Genomic DNA, 19,308 nt, shown 5'->3' with positions numbered 1-19,308 from the left:
CGCGTCGTCGTCGTCGCGCCGTCGTCGGCCTCGTCGGCGTCGTTTATCATCGCCTCGTCATCCTTCGTCCTCGTCATCGCCGGATCTGAGCTGGCGTCGCGGGACCGCGCGCGCGCGACGCGACGGACGCGCGCCGTCGCCGCGGCGCGAGACGCGAGCCGCGCGGCCGCGCGGTCGCTGGCGTCGCGCGCATCGCGCGCATCGTCGTCGGCGCTCGCGTCGCGCGGCGGTGGCGCGGCGCGTCGTGGCCGTCGGGGCGTCGTCGAACCCCGTCTGGTGGCGCCTGATGCATGAAGCTTTTCGGGTGCCGACGCGACGCGACGCCAAACATTAAACCAGATCGCCCCTTCCCGTCGACGGCGCGTCAGCGCGCGCCGCGCCGCCGACGCGCGCTCGCGATCGGACGCGCGCTCGGCGTCCGAGTCGCGATGGAGCGGCCGAAACCCGCGAGGGAGAGGACCCGCGAGAAGAAGTCCCCCGCCGCCGCGAGCGCGAGTAGCGGTGGGACGACGACCGCGACCGCGACCGCGACCGCGACCGGCGACGCCGAAGCGACCGCGACCGCGACGCGCGAGGCGGACGCGCCGTCGTCCTCGTCCGCTCCTCGCGCCGAGAAGAAGCGCCGCCGCGAGCGCGGTCGCCGCGGCTTCTTCGGCGACGCGCTCCACGGCGCGCTCGCGGCGTCGTTGGCGCCGGTGACGGGCGCGCTGGAGGTGACCGCGCACGCCGCGCGCGCGATGCGCCGCGCGGGACGTTCGCGAGCGATGCGCGCGGCGCGGGAGTGGTGGAAGCGCGCGCAGGGGGCGATCGAGCGCGTGACGTCGTGGCGGGTCAGCGTCGGCGCCGCGGACGACAACGTCCGACGCGCCGTGGACTAGCCGCGGCGCCGTTCATCGATCGCGCGCGCCGGGGCGCCGGGCGAGCGAGCGGAGTCGGGGAGTTTACCATTCTTTTGGTTTCACACAGCTGTGCGCGCGGCGCGCTCGCGCTCGCCCGGCACTACCACTCGCGTCGTCCAGTCGTCACCGCTGCCGCGCGCTTCCAAAGCTGACGTTCCGCGCGTCCGACGCGCTCAGCAGCGGCACGTTCGCCTCAACGAGCGCGCGTATCGCGCGCGCCTCCAACGCTCTCGCCGCGGATTTCCCCCCCGCCTCCCTCGGGACGGAGACGAACGCGCACTCGACGCCCCCGGCCGCGGCCCCGCACTCCCTCCTCGCCGTCGCCCTGTGCGCTTCCAACCGCCCGGCGAGGTCGTCCGTCTCCCCGACGTACGCCCACCCGTCGTCGCGTCGCAGCTGGGGTGGAGTTCAAAGGCGTCAGAAGCGGAGTTGAAAGGCATCGAGGGCGGGGATTGAAAGCGAGGGGTGGGCGGAGAGACACGCCGAGCGAAGTCCTTAAGAAACGGCGTTCACCACGCGGACGGGGTCGTATGGGGACCAGTGTGAAGAAGAACTTACCACGTACACGCACGACCACGCGCCAGCCGCGGGCGGGGGAATCTCGTCGCGCGCGACGGTCCCCACGGCGACGTCCTGACAGCCGTCGAGCGCGGGGAGCGACGCCGCGGCGACGGCGAGCGTCGCGCGCAACCGCGCCAACGGCGGCGCGATATCGCGGCGCGAACGCGAACGCGCGGGCGAAGGATCGGCCTGACCGACGCGATCGACCGCGTTGTTGTTCGCGTTCGTGTTCATCGAAGAGCGCTCTTCAGAGCCGATCAGCTGCGTCAAGAGCGCCTTCGACCGCGACACGACGACGTCGCTCACGCCCATGTCGATCGCGGTCTGCAACGCCAGGCTCTCGCGGCACTCGCCGGGGACCACCTTCCACGTCGGTCGCACCCTCCCGTTCGCGCCCGCAGCTGTGTCCTTCACCGTCTCCATCTTCACGCGCCGCGCGTACGGCGACAGCTCGAGGTCCAGGTCTAACACGCCGTGGAGGTGCGTCGCGAAGATGCCGCGCGCGCCCGCGCGGTCGATGGCTTCGATCACCGCGCCCGCCATCGCCGTGCCGTGCGTCGCCTCCGTGCCTCGCCCGAGCTCGTCTATGAACGCCAGCGTTTGAGGCGTTACCACGTCCAACATGCTCCCGACCTCGGCCATCTCGACCGCGTACGAGGATAAGCCCTCCGCGGGGGAGTCCGTGGACGACATTCGGACGAGCAGCGCGTCGAAATGCGGCACCGTCGCCTCTCGCGCGGGGACGAATAAACCGCACGACGCGAGCAACGCGCACGCCGCCGCCGACCGCAACACCGTGCTCTTCCCCGCCATGTTCGGCCCGGTGAGGATCGACACCCCGTCCAGGGTGATGTCGTTCTCCACCGCGGACCCGGGCCCGGCGTCGTCCATCCAAAACGGTCGTAAACCGACCGTTTTAAACGGCGTCGTCGCGTCGGACGCCGGCGGCAGCGACGCCGGCCGCCACCCTCTCCGCGTCGCGCGAGTCGCGTGGAGCGTCACCGCGACGGCGATGGCGCTGAACGTCGCCGCGGCGACGAGGTCCGCGACGTGCGCGCCGAGGTCGTCCGCGAGCGCTTTGAGCCGCGACGCGACCGCGCGGGCGCACGCCGCGCTCGAGACGCGGTACGCGTCGAGCGCCGCCTCGACGCGAGGCGTGGACCAGCGGTCGGAGATTTCCTTGCCGTACCGGTCGCGCGGGTGGATCAACGGCGAAATCGCACCGTCGTCGCCGTCGATTTTTTCCCCTCTCGCGACGGACGCCGGGACGTGCCTCAGCCACAGCGCGTTGTTCCGCGCGTCGTGCTCGAGGTGGCACCGGCGGTTCTTCGCCGTCTTCGCGGCGGCGAGCGCCTCCGCCGCCGCGATCACGGGCGCCAAGTCCTCCTCGATCGCGAGCGACAGCGCTCTCAACGCGTCGTCGCACGCCGCGAGTTCCGTCGCGACGACGTCTCTTCGGACGCGACCGCGCCACGGCTCGTTGAAGCGCGCGAACGCGCGAGGGACGTGCGGCACGCGCGCGGGCGCGTCGTTCACGCCGTCGTGCGCGTCGTCGAACGCGTCGGCGTCGAACGCGGCGGCGTCGTCGTCGTCGTCGACGACGGCGTGTTCGCCCTCTTCGTCGTCGTCGCGCGCCCTCTCGCGCTCGTACCCGCCGCACGCGCCGCCGCCCTCGAGCGCTTCCGCGGCGACGACGCGCGCGATGATCGCCTCCGCTTCCGCGCACCTCTCCGCGAGCGCGCGCGCGTCGACGCGTCGACCAACCTTCAACCCCGTCGGCGACAGTAAACACTCCCCAGCGGTTCTAATCTCCGCCGCGTCGTGGGTCAGCGTTTTCCTCACCGCGCGCGCCATCGCGACCACCTCCGCGAAGAACACATGCGAGCCCTCGCGCGTGCGCAGCAGCTTCGCGACCTTCCCGGGCGGCGTCACCTCCAGCCGCGGCACGCCGCCCGCGATCGTCGAGCTCGTCAACGCCGCCGCCGCCGTCGAAATTTTCGCCGCGACGTCGCGCGGCGGCGGGTGCAGCAACAACTCCTGCAGGTACGCCCTGCACGCCGCGGGCGCGCCCGCGCTCGCGGGGAGGACGTGCGACAGAAGCGGCGGCACGCTCCGCGTCGGCAACACCCCGAGCTGCTGCGCGGTCGCGAGCGTCAGCGGCGCCGGTCGAGGCTTCCCCGTTCGCGCGCACGACGTCGCCTTCGCCGTCACCGTCTCGAACGCCGCGTCCGGCGCGAGCCCGTACTCCCTCCGGACGAGCTCCAGTAAGCCCTCCACCGGATCGTCTCCCCTCACGTCGTGCCCGTACCGCTGCTGCTCGATGAAGGAGCCGTCCGCGCACGCCGCGGATAGGATGCCCTCCACCTCCGCGCGCAGACGCCGCGTCGACCCCGTCACGCCCGCGCTCGCGTTCCCGCGCGCCGCGTGCCCGCGGTCCACGCTGACGTGGCGATACAACGGCGGCGCGGTGCCCCCCACCGCGAGTTTCGCCGCCGCGCTCTCCGCGGTGAGTCCCTCCGCGACGACGACGCGACGCAAATCCGGCTCGACCTGCGTGGGTGAAGCGATCGGTCAGTCGAACGTCTTACCGGTCGAACGTTGAAAGGGAAGCGCGGGTGAAGAGTGATGACGGCAAAAGTCCTTAAGGAATGAAGTTCACAACGCGAACGGGGTCGTACGGGAGGCAGTCTCACCGCGACGATCGTGTACCCCGCGGACGTCGCGGCGACGCCGACGACGGGCGGCGGCGCGGCGGAGTCGAACGCGACGTCGTCGCCGTGCTCCGCGGCGCCGACGACGTACTGCGGCGACGCCGGGGTCACGACCGCGGCGACGTAGCGCTCCTTCGGCGGCGCGCGCGTGCCGTACGGGTTCATCGATGGGACTTCCTCGCACACGACGCACGCGTAGCCGCGTTGGGTGAGGCGATCGAGCGTCTCTTGGATCTTCACGGTCGAGGGTCCATACGAGCGATGATATCGGGGTGGAGTTCAAAGGCGTCAGAAGCGGAGTTGAAAGGCGCCGAGGGCGGGGATTGATGTACTGTATGGGCGGAGAGATGCGCCGGGCATTTTTGTCCTTAAGGATCGGCGTTCACCACGCCGACGCGGTCGTACGGGGACCAGTGTGAGATAGAACGCACCTTCACGATCGGGCACCCGGCGCGCGGGACGCCGGAGACGCCCATCGGGTTCAGGCCCGCGTGCATGACGAGCATCACCGCGTCGTAGCCGATGGCTTCGTAGAACTCGCCGACGCGGACGAGGAGGACTTTGCGCGGATGCGTCGCCTTGACGCCCTTGGCGTAGTCGTACAGCGTCGTTCGCGCGCTCGCGGGTCTCGTGCCGTCCGCGCGCTCCGTCGTGGACGCGCCCTTCATGGACAGGTTCACGCCCAGGGGGTTCGCGAAGTCGAGTCGACGCGCCATCCGCCGCGCGGTTTGCCTCACGCTCGGGCCCGTGACCTGCGCGTGCCAGAACGCGGCGTCGGACGACGGCGAGGACGCGCCGTGCGTCTCGTCCGCGGGGGACGCGAGATGGTCGTGCTCGTCCGAGGACGACGACGACGACGACGACGACGACGACGCGAGCGCGTCTTCGCGCGCGGCGCCGTCCGCGCGCGCGATCCACGACGCGCGCCGCTCGCGCGGCGGGAGCGCGAATCGCGCGGCGGCGCTTCCGCGGACGCGCGCGATGGACGGCGCCGCGGATCGGCGCGCGATCTCGTCGGGCGCGCGCGTCGTCGTCGTTCGAAAACCGCCCGCGGGGATCGACGACGCCGCGGACGCGACGCGCGCGCCGAGCGCGCGTCCGACGCGTCGCGCGACGCCACCGAGCGTCATCGCGCTGCTGGACCCGGGCGCGGCGCGCATGCGAAGACCCGCGGGGACGGACGACGCGGTCGGCTCTGACGACGCGCGCGCGAAGCGCGTTGGTCGACGCGAAGACGCTTGAACGCGAAAGCGACAGCTGCGCAGCTGCAGCTGAGTGATGACTAGTTGTACTACTCAGGTATTTTGTTCAGCACGGCGTCACCAGTCCGAGTCCGAGTCCGAGTCCTCCCGCGCGGTCCTCCACGCGCGCGCTCTCCCAACGACCTCCCTCTCCTCTTCGCTCTCGGACGAGGAGGAAGAAGAAGAACTCGAAAGCTCCGCGCGCCGTCGTCCGCCTCGACCGCCTATTCCGCCGCCGCCGCCGATCGCGCCGCCGCCCGCGACGACTTCGATCGTCCCGTCCCCCACCGACTTCCGCACGAGCTCCCCGCTGACGCTCACGCTCAAACACGCCGCCGCATCACTGCCCTCTCTCGCGTTCACGACCGGCGCCTCAAACGCGGCCCACTCGCGCCATCGCGTGAACGACCACGCCGCGTGACGCCAGTCTCGAAACGCGTCGGCGACGCCGGCGACGCCGTCGTCGTCGCGCGCTCGCCACGCCGCCGCCTCTCCGGCTCTTCCGACGCTGCCGCCGAGGTGATGATGCGCCCACTTCCCGTGCTTGATGACGCACGCGCGCGCTTTCGAGCGCAGCCTGCGTCGAGCGCGCGCGAGCGACGCCCAGGCGGCGATCGCGAGGCGCGCGGCGCGTCGAAGCCGCCGCGCCGCCGCGCGCGACGCGTGTCGGACGGCTTTTTCAAACATCGGTAACGCCGCGCGTTCGACGCCGCCGCGGTAGCGCGCCTGTATCCTCGTCGCCGCGGCGTCTTCGACGTCGCGCAGCGCGCTCGAGACGCGCGCGCCGCGCGATCGCGACGCCGCGGAGGAGCCCGGCGACGGACCGTTGGGGTTCGGGTCGCGGCGTAAGCGCGCGCGGAGACTTCGAAGCTCCTCGAGAACCGCGTCGTCGTCGTCGTCTAACGGCTGCGCCTCGACCGTTTTCGATTTCGGTTTCGTGCCCGCAGCGTGCTGCCGCTGCTGCGCGGTGTGCACGCTGCCTTTACGCGTCGGCGACCACGTCGCCGCCGTCGGCTTAAGACGTCGTCTCGGGCTCGCGAGCGGCGAGTACGCGCGGAGGCCCGACGGGACCGCGCACAGCTGCGCGTCGTCGTCGTCGTCGTCGTCGTCCTCCTCCTCCGAGGAAGACGACGAGTAGTTCACGACCCGCGCGCCGCCGCCGCCCTCGGCTCGCGCGATCGCGGTCGCGGTGACCTCCGCGACCATCGCCGCCATCGCCGCGGCGTTCGCCTTGAGCGAGTTCACGATATCGGACGCGTCGCCGTCGAAGCGTACGCGACGTCCGACGTTGTCGTCGTCGTCGTCGTCGTCGTCGGACGACGAGGACGCGTCGGAAGCGGCGGCGTGTCGTTCCGTCGTCGTCGCGGCGGCGACGGGAGCGCGCGGAGGGTCCCGCGCGGCGCGACGCTCGCGCACGGCGAGGACGCGATCGATGGCTGCGAACCTCCCTCCGCCGCCGCCGCGTCCTCCTCCTCCTCCTCCTCCTCCTCCTCCTCCTCGCTCGGCGTCTCCCTCCCGCTCCGAAGCCGTCTTCCTCTCCCTCGCCGACCCCGGCGCGACCGGCGCCGGGGTCGTGACGAGCGACCGGCGCGCTCGAGGTCTGTCCGCCGCGCCGTAGCTCGCGCTCGCGACCGGGGACGCGAGGAGCGGCGCGTCCACGCCGCCGCCGCGACGCGGCGACGACGACGACGATGTCGCGCGGTCCGTCCCCGCGACGCGCGCGGGAGACGTCGCCGTCGCCGTCGCCGACGACGTCGACGCCGTCGCCGTCGCAGTCGCGTCCTCGCGCGCCGCCTCGCTCCTCGGCGTCGCGGCGTTGAACGCGCTCTTCGCGGGGTTCCGTCGCGTCGGCGGCGACGGCGACGACGTCGACGGAGGCGCGAACGCCGTCAGCTGAGACGCGCGCTTCAGATTGCGCTCGAGGAACGCGTCCAGATCCGCGACGAGACGCAGCGTCTCCCTCCGCGCGTCCCTCGCGGCGTCGCCGCGGCCGAGGTGCTTCGGCCGCGCGACGGGAATCGCGTCCGCGCCCGGGCGGGACGACATCGCGCGCCCGCGTCACTGCGACGACCAGACCGGCGCGGCGTGGCGTGGTTTTCAAATCGACTCTCTTCTCTTTTTCGTCGGACAGGACGACGACGACGCGCGCGACGTCTCATGATCAGATCCACGACGCGCCGCGCGCGATGCAGGGCGACGACGACCACCCGCTGCGCGAGGTCGACCACCGCGGCGACGGCCCCGGGAGATGGCGCGACATCGACTACCTCCTCCTGAGACCCGGACGGTTCGCCGGACCGGGGTTCGAGCCGGGCGAGGACGTGAAGACGCTGCTGCACGATCACGTGAAACTCTTGGTCGTCGGCGCGGGCGGGCTCGGGTGCGAGCTCCTGAAAGACCTCGGGCTGTCCGGGTTTAAGGACATTCACGTCATCGACATGGACACGATCGACGTCTCGAACTTGAACCGGCAGTTCTTGTTTCGCGATCAGGACGTCGGGAAGAGCAAGGCCATCTGCGCGGCGGAAGCGATCGAGCGACGCATCTCGGGGTGCAAGGTCACGCCGCATCACTGCCGGATCGAAGACAAGCCCGACGAGTGGTACCAACAGTTCCACGTCCTCGTCATGGGCTTAGACTCCATCGAGGCCAGGTCGTACCTCAACGCCGTCGCGTGCGGGTTCTTAGAGTTCGACGAGAACGACGAGGTGATTCGCGAGACCATCAAGCCGATGGTCGACGGCGGCACCGAGGTGAGAAGACCGAAGAAGACCGTTTCCCGTCGATCGAAGAGACCGTTCGTTTCCCGCGGGTCGTTCTTATTAACACGTCGTTCCGTTCCCTCCTTCTCTCGCAAACATCGCGCAGGGTTTCAAAGGCCACGCGAGGGTCATATACCCCGGGATCACGCCGTGCTTCGAGTGCACGCGGTGGTTGTTCCCACCCCAGAAGGGGTTCCCGCTGTGCACCATCGCGGAGACGCCGCGGTGCGCCGCGCACTGCGTGGAGTACGCGCGGCTGATTCAGTGGGGGAAGGAGCGGCCGAACGAAACCTTCGACGGGGACGTTCAAGAGCACGTCGCGTGGGTGTACGAGCGCGCGAAAATTCGCGCGGAGGCGCACGAGATCGAGGGCGTGACGTACCGTCACACTCTGGGCGTCGTCAAGAATATCATTCCGGCCATTCCGAGCACCAACGCGATCGTCGCCGCGGCGTGCGCGTTAGGTGCGTTCTATACACTGGTCCCCATACGACCGCGTTGGCGAGGTGGACGCCGATCCTTAAGGACTTTCCCCGGCGTTTCTCTCCGCCCACACCACGGTTTCAATCCCCGTCCTCGACGCCTTTCAACTTCAACTGACGCCTTTCAACTCCACCCCTACGTTCGCTCGTATGGAACGGCCCTTAGAAGTGTTCAAGATGGTGACGATGGCGGTCAAGGGGATGAACAACTTCATGATGTACAACGGCCGCGAGGGCGTGTACACGCACACGGTGGCGTACGAGAAGGACGACGAGTGCCCCGCGTGCTCTCCCGGCGTCCGCGTTGAGTTTTCGCGGGACGTCGCGTTGGGAGACGTCGTGGACGCGTGCGTGAAGAAGTTTCCGAACCAGTGCGAGAAGCCGAGCGTGTCGTCGGCGACGGCGGGGCATCTGTACATGCGCGGCGTGTTCGAGGAGGAGACGAGGGCGAACCTGGGGAAGAAGCTCGTCGATTTAGTCCCCGACGACGCGGACGACGTCGCGGGGGCAGGAACGGCGGCGGAGGACGGAACGGCGCGGCGGATCGACCTCGAGGTGAACGACAAGAAGATGAAGCGCTCGCTTCGCCTGCGCGTGTTCCTGAAGTGATGAGACGCCTAGAGACGACGAATATGATAGCGCGACGAAGAGACGAGATGACGAGCGGCGCGGTGGACGACGGACGGACGAATAGCACGTTTGGCGCGAGTCGAGGTAGAGGGTGACGAAGGAAAACACATCCATCCAGCCGCCCTCGAAAAACCGCGACTCTGCTACCTGACTCTGCTCGCACTGCGAACGCACATCGGTCACAAATCGCGGCGCGGACGGCATCGCCCGACGTCGACGATGGCGGACGCCCCCTTGTACCTCAAAGCGATCCTCGCGCCGATGAACGCGGTCTCGCTCCTCGTCGGCGTCAAGCAGGTCGCGCTCCTCCCCGGCGCGATCTTCCCGCTCCTCGCGAGCGTGGATCCCGACGGCGTCTTCGGCGCGTGCGGCGGGAAAGTCTGCGCCAAGTCGTGCGTCACCGCGCCGTTCGTCTTCCAGATCATAGGGTGCCTTCTCGTGATGACCTCGATCGCGAAGCTCGTGTGCGCGTTCGGGAAGCAGACCGAGCGCGGCGGCGCGTCGTTCATGCCGCTCACGCTGGGAATGGTGGACGGACTCGTCGCGCACGTGTGCGCGAGGTTCGCGGAGACGGGCACGGGAGGCGCGATCTTCGCGAAAAACTCGAAGACGTTTGGAAACTACTTCGCCGTCTCCGCGTGCGCGCTCATCGTGCTCGCGTTCGTCAAGGGCAGACCGGAGTCGCAGCTCGCGGAGATTCCGGGGACGCACGCGCACGAGAAGAAGTACGGGACGCGGAAGAAGAGCGACTAGGGCGGCGGCGGCGGCGGCAGCGATGACCTATTTTTTCACGATTTATTTTTTCTCGATCGGTCGTCTGTCGTTCGTCGTTCGTCGTTCATTCGTTCTTTGGCTCGCTCGCTCGCTCGCGCCTCGGCCGCGTCGCGGCGTTCACTCGTCAGGGCAGCGCGCGCGTCGTCCGTCGCGTCGTCGAAGTCGTCATCACGCCTCGACGTCGTGCGTTTCCTCCTTCTCCGGCGTCGCGGCGTCTCGCATCGCGCGCTCTCTCGCCGCCGCCTCCTCCGCGGCTTTGGCTTCGGTCGGGGTGAACGCGTCGGTCAGTCGCGCGTCGCTCCGGTCGAGCGCGCGTTGAAAGCGAAGCGCGCGCAGGGTGAAGAGCGACGACGCGACGACGATGGTAAAGTAAAGTAAGTCATCGGGTCGTACGGCGAGCAGTCTCCTCACCTTTCGCGGCGACTTCCGCCGCCCTCGCGCTCTGCTCGTCCTCCGCGCGGCCGTGGCCGTGGTGCTCCCTGAAGCTCCCTTTCGGAACGCCCACGGCCAGCATCACGAGCGGGTCCTCGCCCGTCTCTTTCAAAGGCAGCGTCCGATGAATCGCGCGCGCGTCGAACGCGCCGATAGGGGTCGCCCCGAGGCCGAGCGAGGTCGCCTGTAACACGACGTTCTCCGCGACCATCCCGGCTTCGGTCGTAACCAGCTCGGTCGCGAATCGCCGGTAGAGTCCTCCGTGCTTCGCCGTCGCGCGAACGTTCCCGGTGACGAGCACGACGACGGCGGAGTCGTCGATCCATGTCTGGTACTCCGTCGAGTTCGCCTGCGCGCTCGTGGACCGCGCGAGCGCGCCGTGGACGCCGTCGGCGGCGGCGGCGTCGAAGCAGACCGCCTCGCCGAGATTCTCGATCTCCGCCCTGCAGTGGGAAGAAGACGCACGCGTGTCAGTCGCGCGGGTGCGTGATTGGTGGATACGGATGGAATTACAGTACTTCCACGTGTCAAAAACGAACGTGTGGTTCGGAGTCCGACGCGTCGCGCGCCTGGACGCGGCGTCGTCCGCGCATCGCTCGTCTCCCTTCGGACTCAGCGCGCATAGCGCGTGAGACGCGGGGAGGTACCGATACGCCCCGGGGTCGAGCCCGCCGACGCGGCCGCCCGGGGCGACGACGACGTACAGGTTGAGCGGGTAGAGACAGCCGCCGCTCGGAGCCGCGCGCGACGCCGCGCCGGCGTGACCGTACTGAGGGTCGAGGGTCCATACGAGCGATGATATCGGGGTGGAGTTGAAAGGCGTCAGAAGCGGAGTTGAAAGGCGTCGAGGTGTGTCGGGATTGAAAGCGAGAGATGGGCGGAGAGAAACGCCGGGAAGTAAAGTCCTTAAGGATCGGCGTTCACCACGCCGACGCGGTCGTATGGGAACCAGTGTAGGCACAGGACAGAACGCACCTTATCCGGCGCTTCCTCCGGCGCGGTCAACCCCTGACCCGCCCAACACAGCTGCGCGATCTCGTACAAGTGCACGAGGCCGAGGGGCGGCGGCGCGAAGTCGCGGCACGATCGGCGGCGCGATATCACCTCCTCGACAGTGGAGTTGAAAGGCGTCAGGTGGAGTTGAAAGGCGCCGAGGGCGGGGATTGAAAGCGAGGGACCCTGGGCGGAGAGACACGCCGGCAATAGTCCTTAAGGAACGGCGTTCACCACGCGAACGCGGTCGTATGGGGACCAGTGTATAGAACGCACCTCCTCGAACCGCGGCGAGTCGTGTCCGTGGAGGTCCGGCGGCGGCAGACGCGTCGCGTTCGGCGGGACTTTTTCGTAGTCGACCGCGGTGACCGTCGGGTAGCGCGCGGACGGCGTCGGCGGCGCGCCCGGGCGCTCCTCGACCGCGCGCGTGCCCGCGTGCGCGGCGCTTGAGGAACGCGCGGCGCGCGGTGCCGTCGTCGTCTTCATCGTCGTCGTCGTCGTCGTCGTCGTCGTCGAGGGCTCACCGCGGTCCGCGGACGACTCGAGCACGTCCTCCGTGGCGGCCTCGCCCTCGAACGAGAAGACGCGCGGGGTGGGAGGCGCGCGCGCGGGTAAGCGCGCGCGTCGGATGGCGGCGCGTCGCGAGCGCGCGACGGAGGCGGGGGCGAGGGGAGGGACGCGGACGGCGCGGACGGCGCGGACGCGCATGGTCGCGGGCGCGGGGAGTGGCGCGCGGCCGTCGTGGCTCAGGGCAGAGAAAGGAGTTTGGCCGTCGGCGTCTCCGAGAAGTGATGAACGAAGGAACACTACTTCCGTCCTACTGTCTCCGCGCGCGCGCTCGTCACGACGCGCCGCGCCGTCGCCATGGCCTCCGGGTCCGAGTCCGAGAGCGACGACCTGTGCGTCGTCCTCGACGCCGACGGGCGCGTCTTCGGCGCGGGCGAAGGGTTGGACTACGCCTTCCGCGCGTTCGACGCGTTCGCGCCGCTGGTCCCCGCCGGCGGTCGATCGCCGACGTCCGAAGACGAGAACGATTTAACATCATCGTCGCCGTCGACGCCGCCGTCGTCCATCGACGACCTCGTCGCGGACGCGCTGCTCGTGGACTCGCCGTTGGCGGGCGACGCGGCGACGCACTGGCTGAGCGCGCGCGCCGCGCGCGCGCCGCGGTGCGCGCTCGAGGAGCTCGCGGCCGCGATCTTCGCGTTCCACACGCGCGATCTTCGCGGTCCCGACGCGTTCGAGGAATCCAGCAGCGGCGTAGAGTGGTGGGTCCAAGCGCGCCCGTCGCTGAAGTTGCACTGGGACAAGGACGAGGAGCTGCGCGTCGCGACCGGGCTGTGGGTGCACCCGCAGGTGAGCACGGTGACGTACCTCACCGGCGGCGGTTCAGGCGGGACGCGTCAGGCGCCGACGGTGGTGTTCGAGGGCGTCGTCGCCGGGCCGGTCGCGAGAGGGCACGGCGGCGGCGGCGGCGGAGACGATGTTACGTCCGCGGGGAGCCCGCGCGCGAGCGCGATGTGCGCGAGCTACCCGGAGGCGGGGAAGCACGTGTCGTTCGACGGGAGGATGTTACATGGGGTGTTGCGAGAGTTGGCGGACGGCGGCGGCGGCGGCGGCGGCGGGCGGATCACGTTTCTCGCCAACGTGTGGCTGAACCACGCGCCGAGAGGGGTGAAGCCGCTCCCGGGGTCGATCCTGCCGTCGCTCGGACCGCCGTCGACCGGGCCGACGCCCGCGGTCGCGGCGCCGAGAGACGCGGCGGTGACGACGACGACGGTCACGGTGTCAGACACGGACACGTGCGCGTCGGTCGCGACCGCGTCGGACGCGTTTTCGGACGAGCGCGTCTTCGGATGGTCCGGGGACGAGTTCGCGCTCTCGGACGGCGCGCGAAGGGGCGCGCGCGCGATCCGCGACGCGGGGAGCGCGTCGGGGACGGTTCGCGTGGCGCTGCCTCCGGAGTGCGGGGTCGACGTATTCGTCGTGGAGAACGAGGGGGTGGGGAGCGCCGCGAAGAAGAGACGAGCGGGATTGCCCTAGACGGATGCGCGTCGACGCGCGACCGTCGAGCGTGAAGCCTTCGACTACGATACTTCGTCTACACCAAAACGCCTACACACGACACGCGCATCCCCTCACATCCGGCTCCGCGCCTTGGCGACGATCGGTCCGTCCCCGCCGACCGCCGCCGTCGCCGCCGCCGCCGCGACGTCCGCCGCCCACTCCGCGTGCCTCCACACGCTCTCCACGTACGTCTCCGGGTCCTCCAGCGGGCCTAAGGGTCGTTCCATACGAGCGAATGTCGGGGTGGAGTTGAAAGGCGTCAGTTGGAGTTGAAAGGCGTCGCGGGCGGGGATTGAAAGCGAGGGGTAGGCGGAGAGATGCGCCGGGAAAAGTCCTTAAGAAACGGCGTTCACCACGCGAACGCGGTCGTATGGGGACCAGTGTATAGAACGCACCGAAGTGACCCAACGCGTCGTGCGTCTCCACCCTCGCGTTATCGCCGAGGTCCCCCGCGACGACGGGCGCGATCGCGGACGCGTACATCCCTTTCGAGCGATCCCTCGGATCCGTCGCGGCGCCGCGCGAAATCGTCACGGGGCACCGCGCGCCAAAGTATCGAACCGTCGCGCGTCGTCCGAAACTAGCACTATCCGATCCGCCGCCGGTTCGATCCCCGCCTTTATCGCCGCCGTCCCACGCGCTCCGCCCGCCGCTCACGATCGCGATCGCGTCGCGCTCCTCGCCGCCGCGCTCGAACACGAGCGCCTCCACGTCGCGCGGGCACGCGAGCGTCACCGGTCCTCTCGCGCGATCGACCGCAGCCGCCGCGTCGCCGCCGCCGTCGCGACGACCGCCCTTCGTGAGCTTCTTCTCTTTCGCGTCAGCAGCCTCCGCCTCCGCGTCCACGAACCCGTGGTCGACGTACGCCTCGAGCGCGTCTCGGCGCAGCGCGCTCAGCGGCGGCTTGGACGCGTAAGCGCGCAACGCGTCTTCTCTGCTCTCGAACGTCTCGCGTCGTCGCGACGCGGCAGCGGCGAGATTCGCCGGCGGCGCTGGCGGCCCCGGGACCCTGTCCGCGCTCACGACGAACACGGGCTCGTACGCGTGGACGCTGGAGAACGTCCCCGGGTCGGCCGCTTCCGCGCGGAGCAGCGCGTGCGCGCCGAGGCTGTGCCCGACGCCGACGCAGGCGCCTCGAAGGTTGAGATTTGCGACGACCGCGCGCGCGTCCTCCGCGAACTTTTCCCATCGATACGAATCCTCCGCGCTCGGCGTCGTCGTCGGCGCGCTCGAGCGCCCGTGACCGCGGAAGTCGAACGCGACGACGCGCACGTCGAAGGGGAGGTTTCGCGCGCGCGTCATCGCGTCGACGACCGGGTCGAAGACGCGGCCGTGGAACCCGTTCGCGTGCGCGAGGAGGAGCGTGACGAGGTCGCTCGTCTTCGTCGTCGTCTCCTTCGGCGACTTGGACGACGACGACGACGCGCCGTCCGCCGCGCGCGTCACGACGCCGTGGTCGTGGACCGCGAGCACGACGCCGTCCGTGCTCGGGACGCGCATTGTGCGCATGTTTAGCGGCGAGGGAGGGCGACGACTCGAGCGCGCGTCGCCGAGTGAGGAGCGGACGAGGGAGGCGCGGGCGGGGAGCGCATCAGATCTGTTCGCCCGACGAAAAGAAAAGTCGTCCGCCCGTCCGCCAGATCGAGTCGCGCGACGACCGGGATGAGCGCGCTCCCGACCGCGCGAGGGCTGTTCCGGTCGCTCCTCCGAGCGCGGTCGCACGCGTTCCGAGGCGACGCGACCGCGCTCGCGGCGTCGGGAAGGGAGATCCGCAAGCACTTCGAGGCGAGTGACGACGACGACGACGACGACGACGAACGAACGCGAACCCCCCGCGATCGGTCGGCGAACGATTCATCGATCGCCGACCGATCGACCCTCCTCCGCGTCTCACCCCGCCGCGCCCGCCGCGCGTCGCGTCGTCCGTCCAAAGCGCTGACGCCCCCTCCTAAACCCTAATCCCTCCGCGCGCGCAGGAGTCCCGGAGCCTCGGACCGGAGGAGGCGAGAAAGAAGATCCAGGAGGGCGTCGAGGCGGAGTCATTCATCCGCCTGCACGTCGTGCAAGCGCGCGGGAACGAACGAGGGAACTACGAGATGCAGGTCGAGCCGCAGCACGTGGACGGGGAGTACGAGGTTCCTGGGGACGCCCCGGGCGGGTGCGGAGGCGCGGTCGTGGGCAAAGGAGGAGGCGCGGGTGAAAAGAGCTGACGGACGACGCGACGACGACGCCCGACGACGTCGCGGCGTCGCCGCAAAGCGCGTCGCGACGACGTGATTCTTTATCTCTAGCTATGACTTTTGTTACAATAATATCGTGTCAGTCTTCTAAAGCGGCCTGTCCCTTGTTGATACAGAAAACCTCTCGCGCGCGACGAGCGACGACGAGTGTCGTCGTGGCCACGTCGACGCGCGCCAAATCGGCGAAAGAATATAAAATAATGACCAAACGTCACCCAGGGCGGAGCCCGTCCTTCGCTCGAGCGGTCGCGCGCGCGGTCGACGAAGGGTTCGAGCCAGTCTCCCGAACCCGCCATCAACCGCGGCGGCGACGCGTCTCGAGCGGCGGGGTGTGATGATGGTGAAAAAAAACGAACGATGCGGGCGGTCTCGCGCGCGGCTCTTCTTAGCCGCGGCGTAACGCGTCCCGTCCGTCGTGTAAGGGTCCCGGGTCCCGGGTTCAGTACTGACGCGTATTAGTGAGCGCGTCAGACTGGACGACGCGCGCGCTCACGCGCACGCGCCGGGCGGTATCGCTGGCGTCGCGAGCGGCCCAGCCTCCGTCTCCTCGCCGTCGCCGTCGATCGGAATTTCCTCCGCCTTGACGACGTCCTTGTGCTTGTGCACGGAGCTCTTGTCGATGGCCGCGATGGGCGCGTCCGCGCGCGCGAACCGCCCTTTAATCCTCACTCTGTTGTCCGCGCGCACCTTACGGCTCGCGTAGCGAATCTTCTTCTTGAACAGCCGTCGCATGCGCTTCTCGTGATACCTCGCGAGCATGTCCTTGCGTCCCGCGGTGCCCGGAGCCATGGAGCCGTGAGCGCGCGTGTTCGCCGAGTCTCCCGACCGCGCGCTGTCCACGCCGGCGCCGTCCTTGCCGCCAACCTGCTTCGACCCGGAGCCGTCGCCGCTGCTGTTGCCGCCGCCGTCGCCGTATGACCCGCGGTTGGACAGCCCGCCGTTGTCGCTGCCGCCGCTTCCGGAGCGGTACCCGTGCGCGAGCCCGCCCGAGTAACTCCCCGGTCGAGACGAAAAGTGCATCGGCGGCGGCACGCCGTGTGGATTGTACGGCCCCTGCGCGTACATCCCGTCCGCGACGCTCGCGCCGTACGGCGGATAGAACCCGCCGGAGCTCCCCGGCCCCGGCCCGACGCCGCTGTGGTGGTGGTGGTGGTGGTGGTGCGCGTTCAACGGCGGCGGCGCGTACCCGATCGGTTGCCCGCCGCTGTGCGCCGGAGCGTGCAGCCCCGGCTGGCCCGGCGCGTGTTGAAACGACCCGGGCTGCTGCGACGACAACGCGACGAGGTTGTAGTGCGAGCCCCCGGAGCCGTAGCCGCTGCTGTTGTTGCTCGCGCGCTTGTCGCGGTACAGCTCGCCGCCGGCTCCGGACGGCGGCGACGCGCTCCTCGCGCTGGTGTCGCCGCCGCCGCCGCCGCCAACCATCTCGCCGCTCGACGGCGGCCCGCGCGTCAACGGCTGCGGCGGCTGATACGCGTACGGCGGCGCGTGCGCGAACGCGGCGACCGGGTACCCGCCCACCGGCGGCATCCCCATCCCGGCGCCGCTCGGCCCGCCGACGCCGAACCCGGTCGAGTCGCCGTATCTCGCCGTCGCGCCGAACCCGCCGCCGCCGCCGCCGCCCGCGCCTTCGCTCGTCGTGGGGGATAAACCGCCCTGGCTCGCGTTGAAATTCATGAACATGTCGATGGGGTCCGACGGCGTGCGCATCAGCGCCGCGTGCGCGCTCGGGTTCGTCCCCCACTGCGCGATGACGCCGCCCATGTCCGAGTAGATGGAACTGCCGGATCCCATCCGCTGAAGGTAATCCACCCCGGGCTCGCCCGTCTGGCCGCCCGTCTGGCCGCCCGTCCCGACCCCGTTCGCGTTCGACCCGCCGTACGGCCCTGCGGCGGCGTTCCAAGGCTCGAGGTGCGCGGACGATCGCGGCGACGCGCGCCCCGGCGCGGGCCACGCGGATCCCGGCGCCGGCCACTGCGTTCGCGCGTTGTGATGCTCTCGCGCCAGGGGTCCGGGTCCGGGCGCGGGCGCGGGTCCCCCCGCGACGCCGCCGCCGAAATACGGCGCGCCGCCGTAAAACTGACCGACGTTCGCGACGCCAGGCGCGCCCTGCCTCGGCGGCGCGATGCCGACGCGCGGTCGGTTGAAGCCGTCGTAGGAACCCGCGCCGGCGTCGCCCATGCCGCCGTCGCCAGGCGCGGGAGCGCTCCCCTCGCGAGAGTTGTCGTGTTCCACCTTCACGCCGCCGCCGCTCGCGTCGCCGCTCGTGACGCCGCCGCGGAGCGTGTACTGCGACTTGAACGGATGCCGCGCGAGGTCGACGCCGCCGTCGTAGGAATCTTCGCCCGCGTCCTCGGCGAGCGAAAACGATTTCAGCGTCTCGCGTCGGTGATCCGTGCGCGACTGCTTAAACATGTCCGCGGACCGAGCGAGGGTGTCGCACGGGCCGCACATGACCACCTTATCGTCCGGGTTGCTCACCTGCGCGTTTGAAGGGTTTTTTTCGGGGGTTTGATTAATTTAGTTTAGGTCGTCGGAGGGGGACGCGACGAGATCTCGACGCCGATCGAGGCGAGCCGAGACGCGAGACGCGCGGGCGAGGAGAAAAAGCTGCAGATGCAGCGCGGGTCCCCCAAACGTCGCGTTATAAACCCAGAAGCGACGGGCGGGAACGACGCGCGCGCGACGAAGCGGGGCGCACCGTCGCGCTGGACGCGTAGCATCCGTCGCAGAGCCACGACCGGACGTGGCGTCTCGAGAGCTGGTTCGCCGAGTGCACCTGCGCGGGGGAGGGGGGCGGAGGTCAGCGTCCGCGTCGGCGCGACGGGGAATTACGCGAACGCGGAGGAGGAGAAAAAGCGTCGTTCGCATCCGTCCGAGGCGTCGCGCGTTCCGCGCGCGTTCGCGGCGACACCCCGCCTCGAACGCGCGCGGAGACGGAACGAACGATTTCAAAAGGTGCGCGACGCGTCCATCCCGGAAGTCGCGGAGAAACGGACGCTCGCGCGCGACGCGCCGCGCCGCCCCCGCCCGCGCGCGACGCCGCTGAAAACCTGAAATGACGGGGGGCGCATCCTCGGGGAAAACCGGGCGCTCGCGTTGGCGGTCGGGGACGCACCGACGCGTCGCACTGCGCGCATAGCTTCGCGCTGTCCGCGCGGCAGAATATGATCGCCGGCGCGACCGCGCAATAATCGCACACGTTGCTCATCCCGTCGCGTGCGTTGTGGCACCGCGCGCGCGAGAGTCCGGACGCGCGCCAACCCGTCGGAAGCCTTCTTCGGCCCGGGTAACAACAATTTCGCTTTTTGATGCCACGCGGCCAAAGGAGGCAAACGCGAGCGGTGATGACGATGCCGGATAGAGATCTCCAGATTATGCTGGGATTATGACCTGGGATCGTACGAAGAGCAGTCAGATATTAATTTTCGTACGTACTACAGCGCAAAAAGTTACCCGTTCGCTCGAGGCGCGGGCAGGTTTGCGTCGAGCACGCAGTCGCGAGATTATTGATGTGGC

The 19,308-nt window shown here is 69.7% G+C and overlaps 10 protein-coding genes across 10 annotated transcripts; 5 read left to right on the top strand and 5 right to left on the bottom strand.

Annotated features, from left to right (window-relative positions):
• Nucleotides 1-290: 290 nt before the first annotated feature.
• On the top strand, nt 291-960 carry MICPUCDRAFT_68471 (uncharacterized protein; the record flags this gene model as incomplete). Its single annotated transcript, XM_003062465.1, has 1 exon — nt 291-960. The coding sequence occupies one exon, from the start codon at nt 291-293 to the stop codon at nt 876-878; it is 588 nt and encodes a 195-aa protein (XP_003062511.1). The 3' UTR covers nt 879-960.
• Nucleotides 961-1,022: 62 nt separating this feature from the next.
• Nucleotides 1,023-5,301, bottom strand: MSH1 (mitochondrial-targeted muts 1; the record flags this gene model as incomplete). The annotated part of the gene is made up of 4 exons (XM_003062238.1): nt 1,023-1,295; nt 1,458-4,010; nt 4,154-4,405; nt 4,603-5,301. 4 exons carry the CDS (start codon nt 5,299-5,301, stop codon nt 1,023-1,025), a joined length of 3,777 nt encoding a protein of 1,258 aa, XP_003062284.1.
• A 189-nt stretch (nt 5,302-5,490) lies between these two features.
• MICPUCDRAFT_51958 (uncharacterized protein) lies at nt 5,491-7,458 on the bottom strand (the record flags this gene model as incomplete). The annotated part of the gene is made up of 1 exon (XM_003062237.1): nt 5,491-7,458. One exon carries the CDS (start codon nt 7,456-7,458, stop codon nt 5,491-5,493), a length of 1,968 nt encoding a protein of 655 aa, XP_003062283.1.
• Nucleotides 7,459-7,664: 206 nt separating this feature from the next.
• On the top strand, nt 7,665-9,136 carry MICPUCDRAFT_3065 (uncharacterized protein; the record flags this gene model as incomplete). The annotated part of the gene is made up of 3 exons (XM_003062464.1): nt 7,665-8,165; nt 8,281-8,638; nt 8,823-9,136. Coding segments are annotated over 3 exons (1,173 nt in total), but the record flags the coding sequence as incomplete, so codon positions are not given.
• Nucleotides 9,137-9,481: 345 nt separating this feature from the next.
• Nucleotides 9,482-10,093, top strand: MICPUCDRAFT_48490 (uncharacterized protein; the record flags this gene model as incomplete). The annotated part of the gene is made up of 1 exon (XM_003062463.1): nt 9,482-10,093. A coding segment is annotated over one exon (582 nt), but the record flags the coding sequence as incomplete, so codon positions are not given.
• Nucleotides 10,094-10,439: 346 nt separating this feature from the next.
• MICPUCDRAFT_51955 (uncharacterized protein) lies at nt 10,440-12,193 on the bottom strand (the record flags this gene model as incomplete). Its single annotated transcript, XM_003062236.1, has 3 exons — nt 10,440-11,261; nt 11,468-11,671; nt 11,762-12,193. 3 exons carry the CDS (start codon nt 12,191-12,193, stop codon nt 10,440-10,442), a joined length of 1,458 nt encoding a protein of 485 aa, XP_003062282.1.
• A 156-nt stretch (nt 12,194-12,349) lies between these two features.
• On the top strand, nt 12,350-13,528 carry MICPUCDRAFT_51954 (uncharacterized protein; the record flags this gene model as incomplete). The annotated part of the gene is made up of 1 exon (XM_003062462.1): nt 12,350-13,528. One exon carries the CDS (start codon nt 12,350-12,352, stop codon nt 13,526-13,528), a length of 1,179 nt encoding a protein of 392 aa, XP_003062508.1.
• Nucleotides 13,529-13,600: 72 nt separating this feature from the next.
• On the bottom strand, nt 13,601-15,052 carry MICPUCDRAFT_51953 (uncharacterized protein; the record flags this gene model as incomplete). The annotated part of the gene is made up of 1 exon (XM_003062235.1): nt 13,601-15,052. The coding sequence occupies one exon, from the start codon at nt 15,050-15,052 to the stop codon at nt 13,601-13,603; it is 1,452 nt and encodes a 483-aa protein (XP_003062281.1).
• Nucleotides 15,053-15,214: 162 nt separating this feature from the next.
• On the top strand, nt 15,215-15,762 carry MICPUCDRAFT_51952 (uncharacterized protein; the record flags this gene model as incomplete). Its single annotated transcript, XM_003062461.1, has 2 exons — nt 15,215-15,439; nt 15,529-15,762. The coding sequence occupies 2 exons, from the start codon at nt 15,215-15,217 to the stop codon at nt 15,760-15,762; spliced, it is 459 nt and encodes a 152-aa protein (XP_003062507.1).
• A 73-nt stretch (nt 15,763-15,835) lies between these two features.
• Nucleotides 15,836-18,994, bottom strand: MICPUCDRAFT_48489 (uncharacterized protein). Its single transcript, XM_003062234.1, has 3 exons — nt 18,908-18,994; nt 18,491-18,568; nt 15,836-18,270 (listed from the first exon to the last, which is right to left on the bottom strand). The coding sequence occupies exon 3, from the start codon at nt 18,241-18,243 to the stop codon at nt 16,282-16,284; it is 1,962 nt and encodes a 653-aa protein (XP_003062280.1). The 5' UTR covers nt 18,244-18,270; nt 18,491-18,568; nt 18,908-18,994; the 3' UTR covers nt 15,836-16,281.
• Between the last annotated feature and the right edge of the window lie 314 nt (nt 18,995-19,308).

Source organism: Micromonas pusilla (assembly GCF_000151265.4).
Source record: "Micromonas pusilla CCMP1545 genomic scaffold MICPUCscaffold_12, whole genome shotgun sequence".
In the NCBI taxonomy this organism is placed as follows: Eukaryota; Viridiplantae; Chlorophyta; class Mamiellophyceae; order Mamiellales; family Mamiellaceae; genus Micromonas; species Micromonas pusilla.
This window is presented reverse-complemented; position numbering and strand designations above follow the sequence as displayed.

Bases quoted from the DNA above. Each gene is read 5' to 3' on its own strand.
- MICPUCDRAFT_48489 (XM_003062234.1), bottom strand. From the start codon at position 18,243: ATGTGCGGCCCGTGCGACACCCTCGCTCGGTCCGCGGACATGTTTAAG.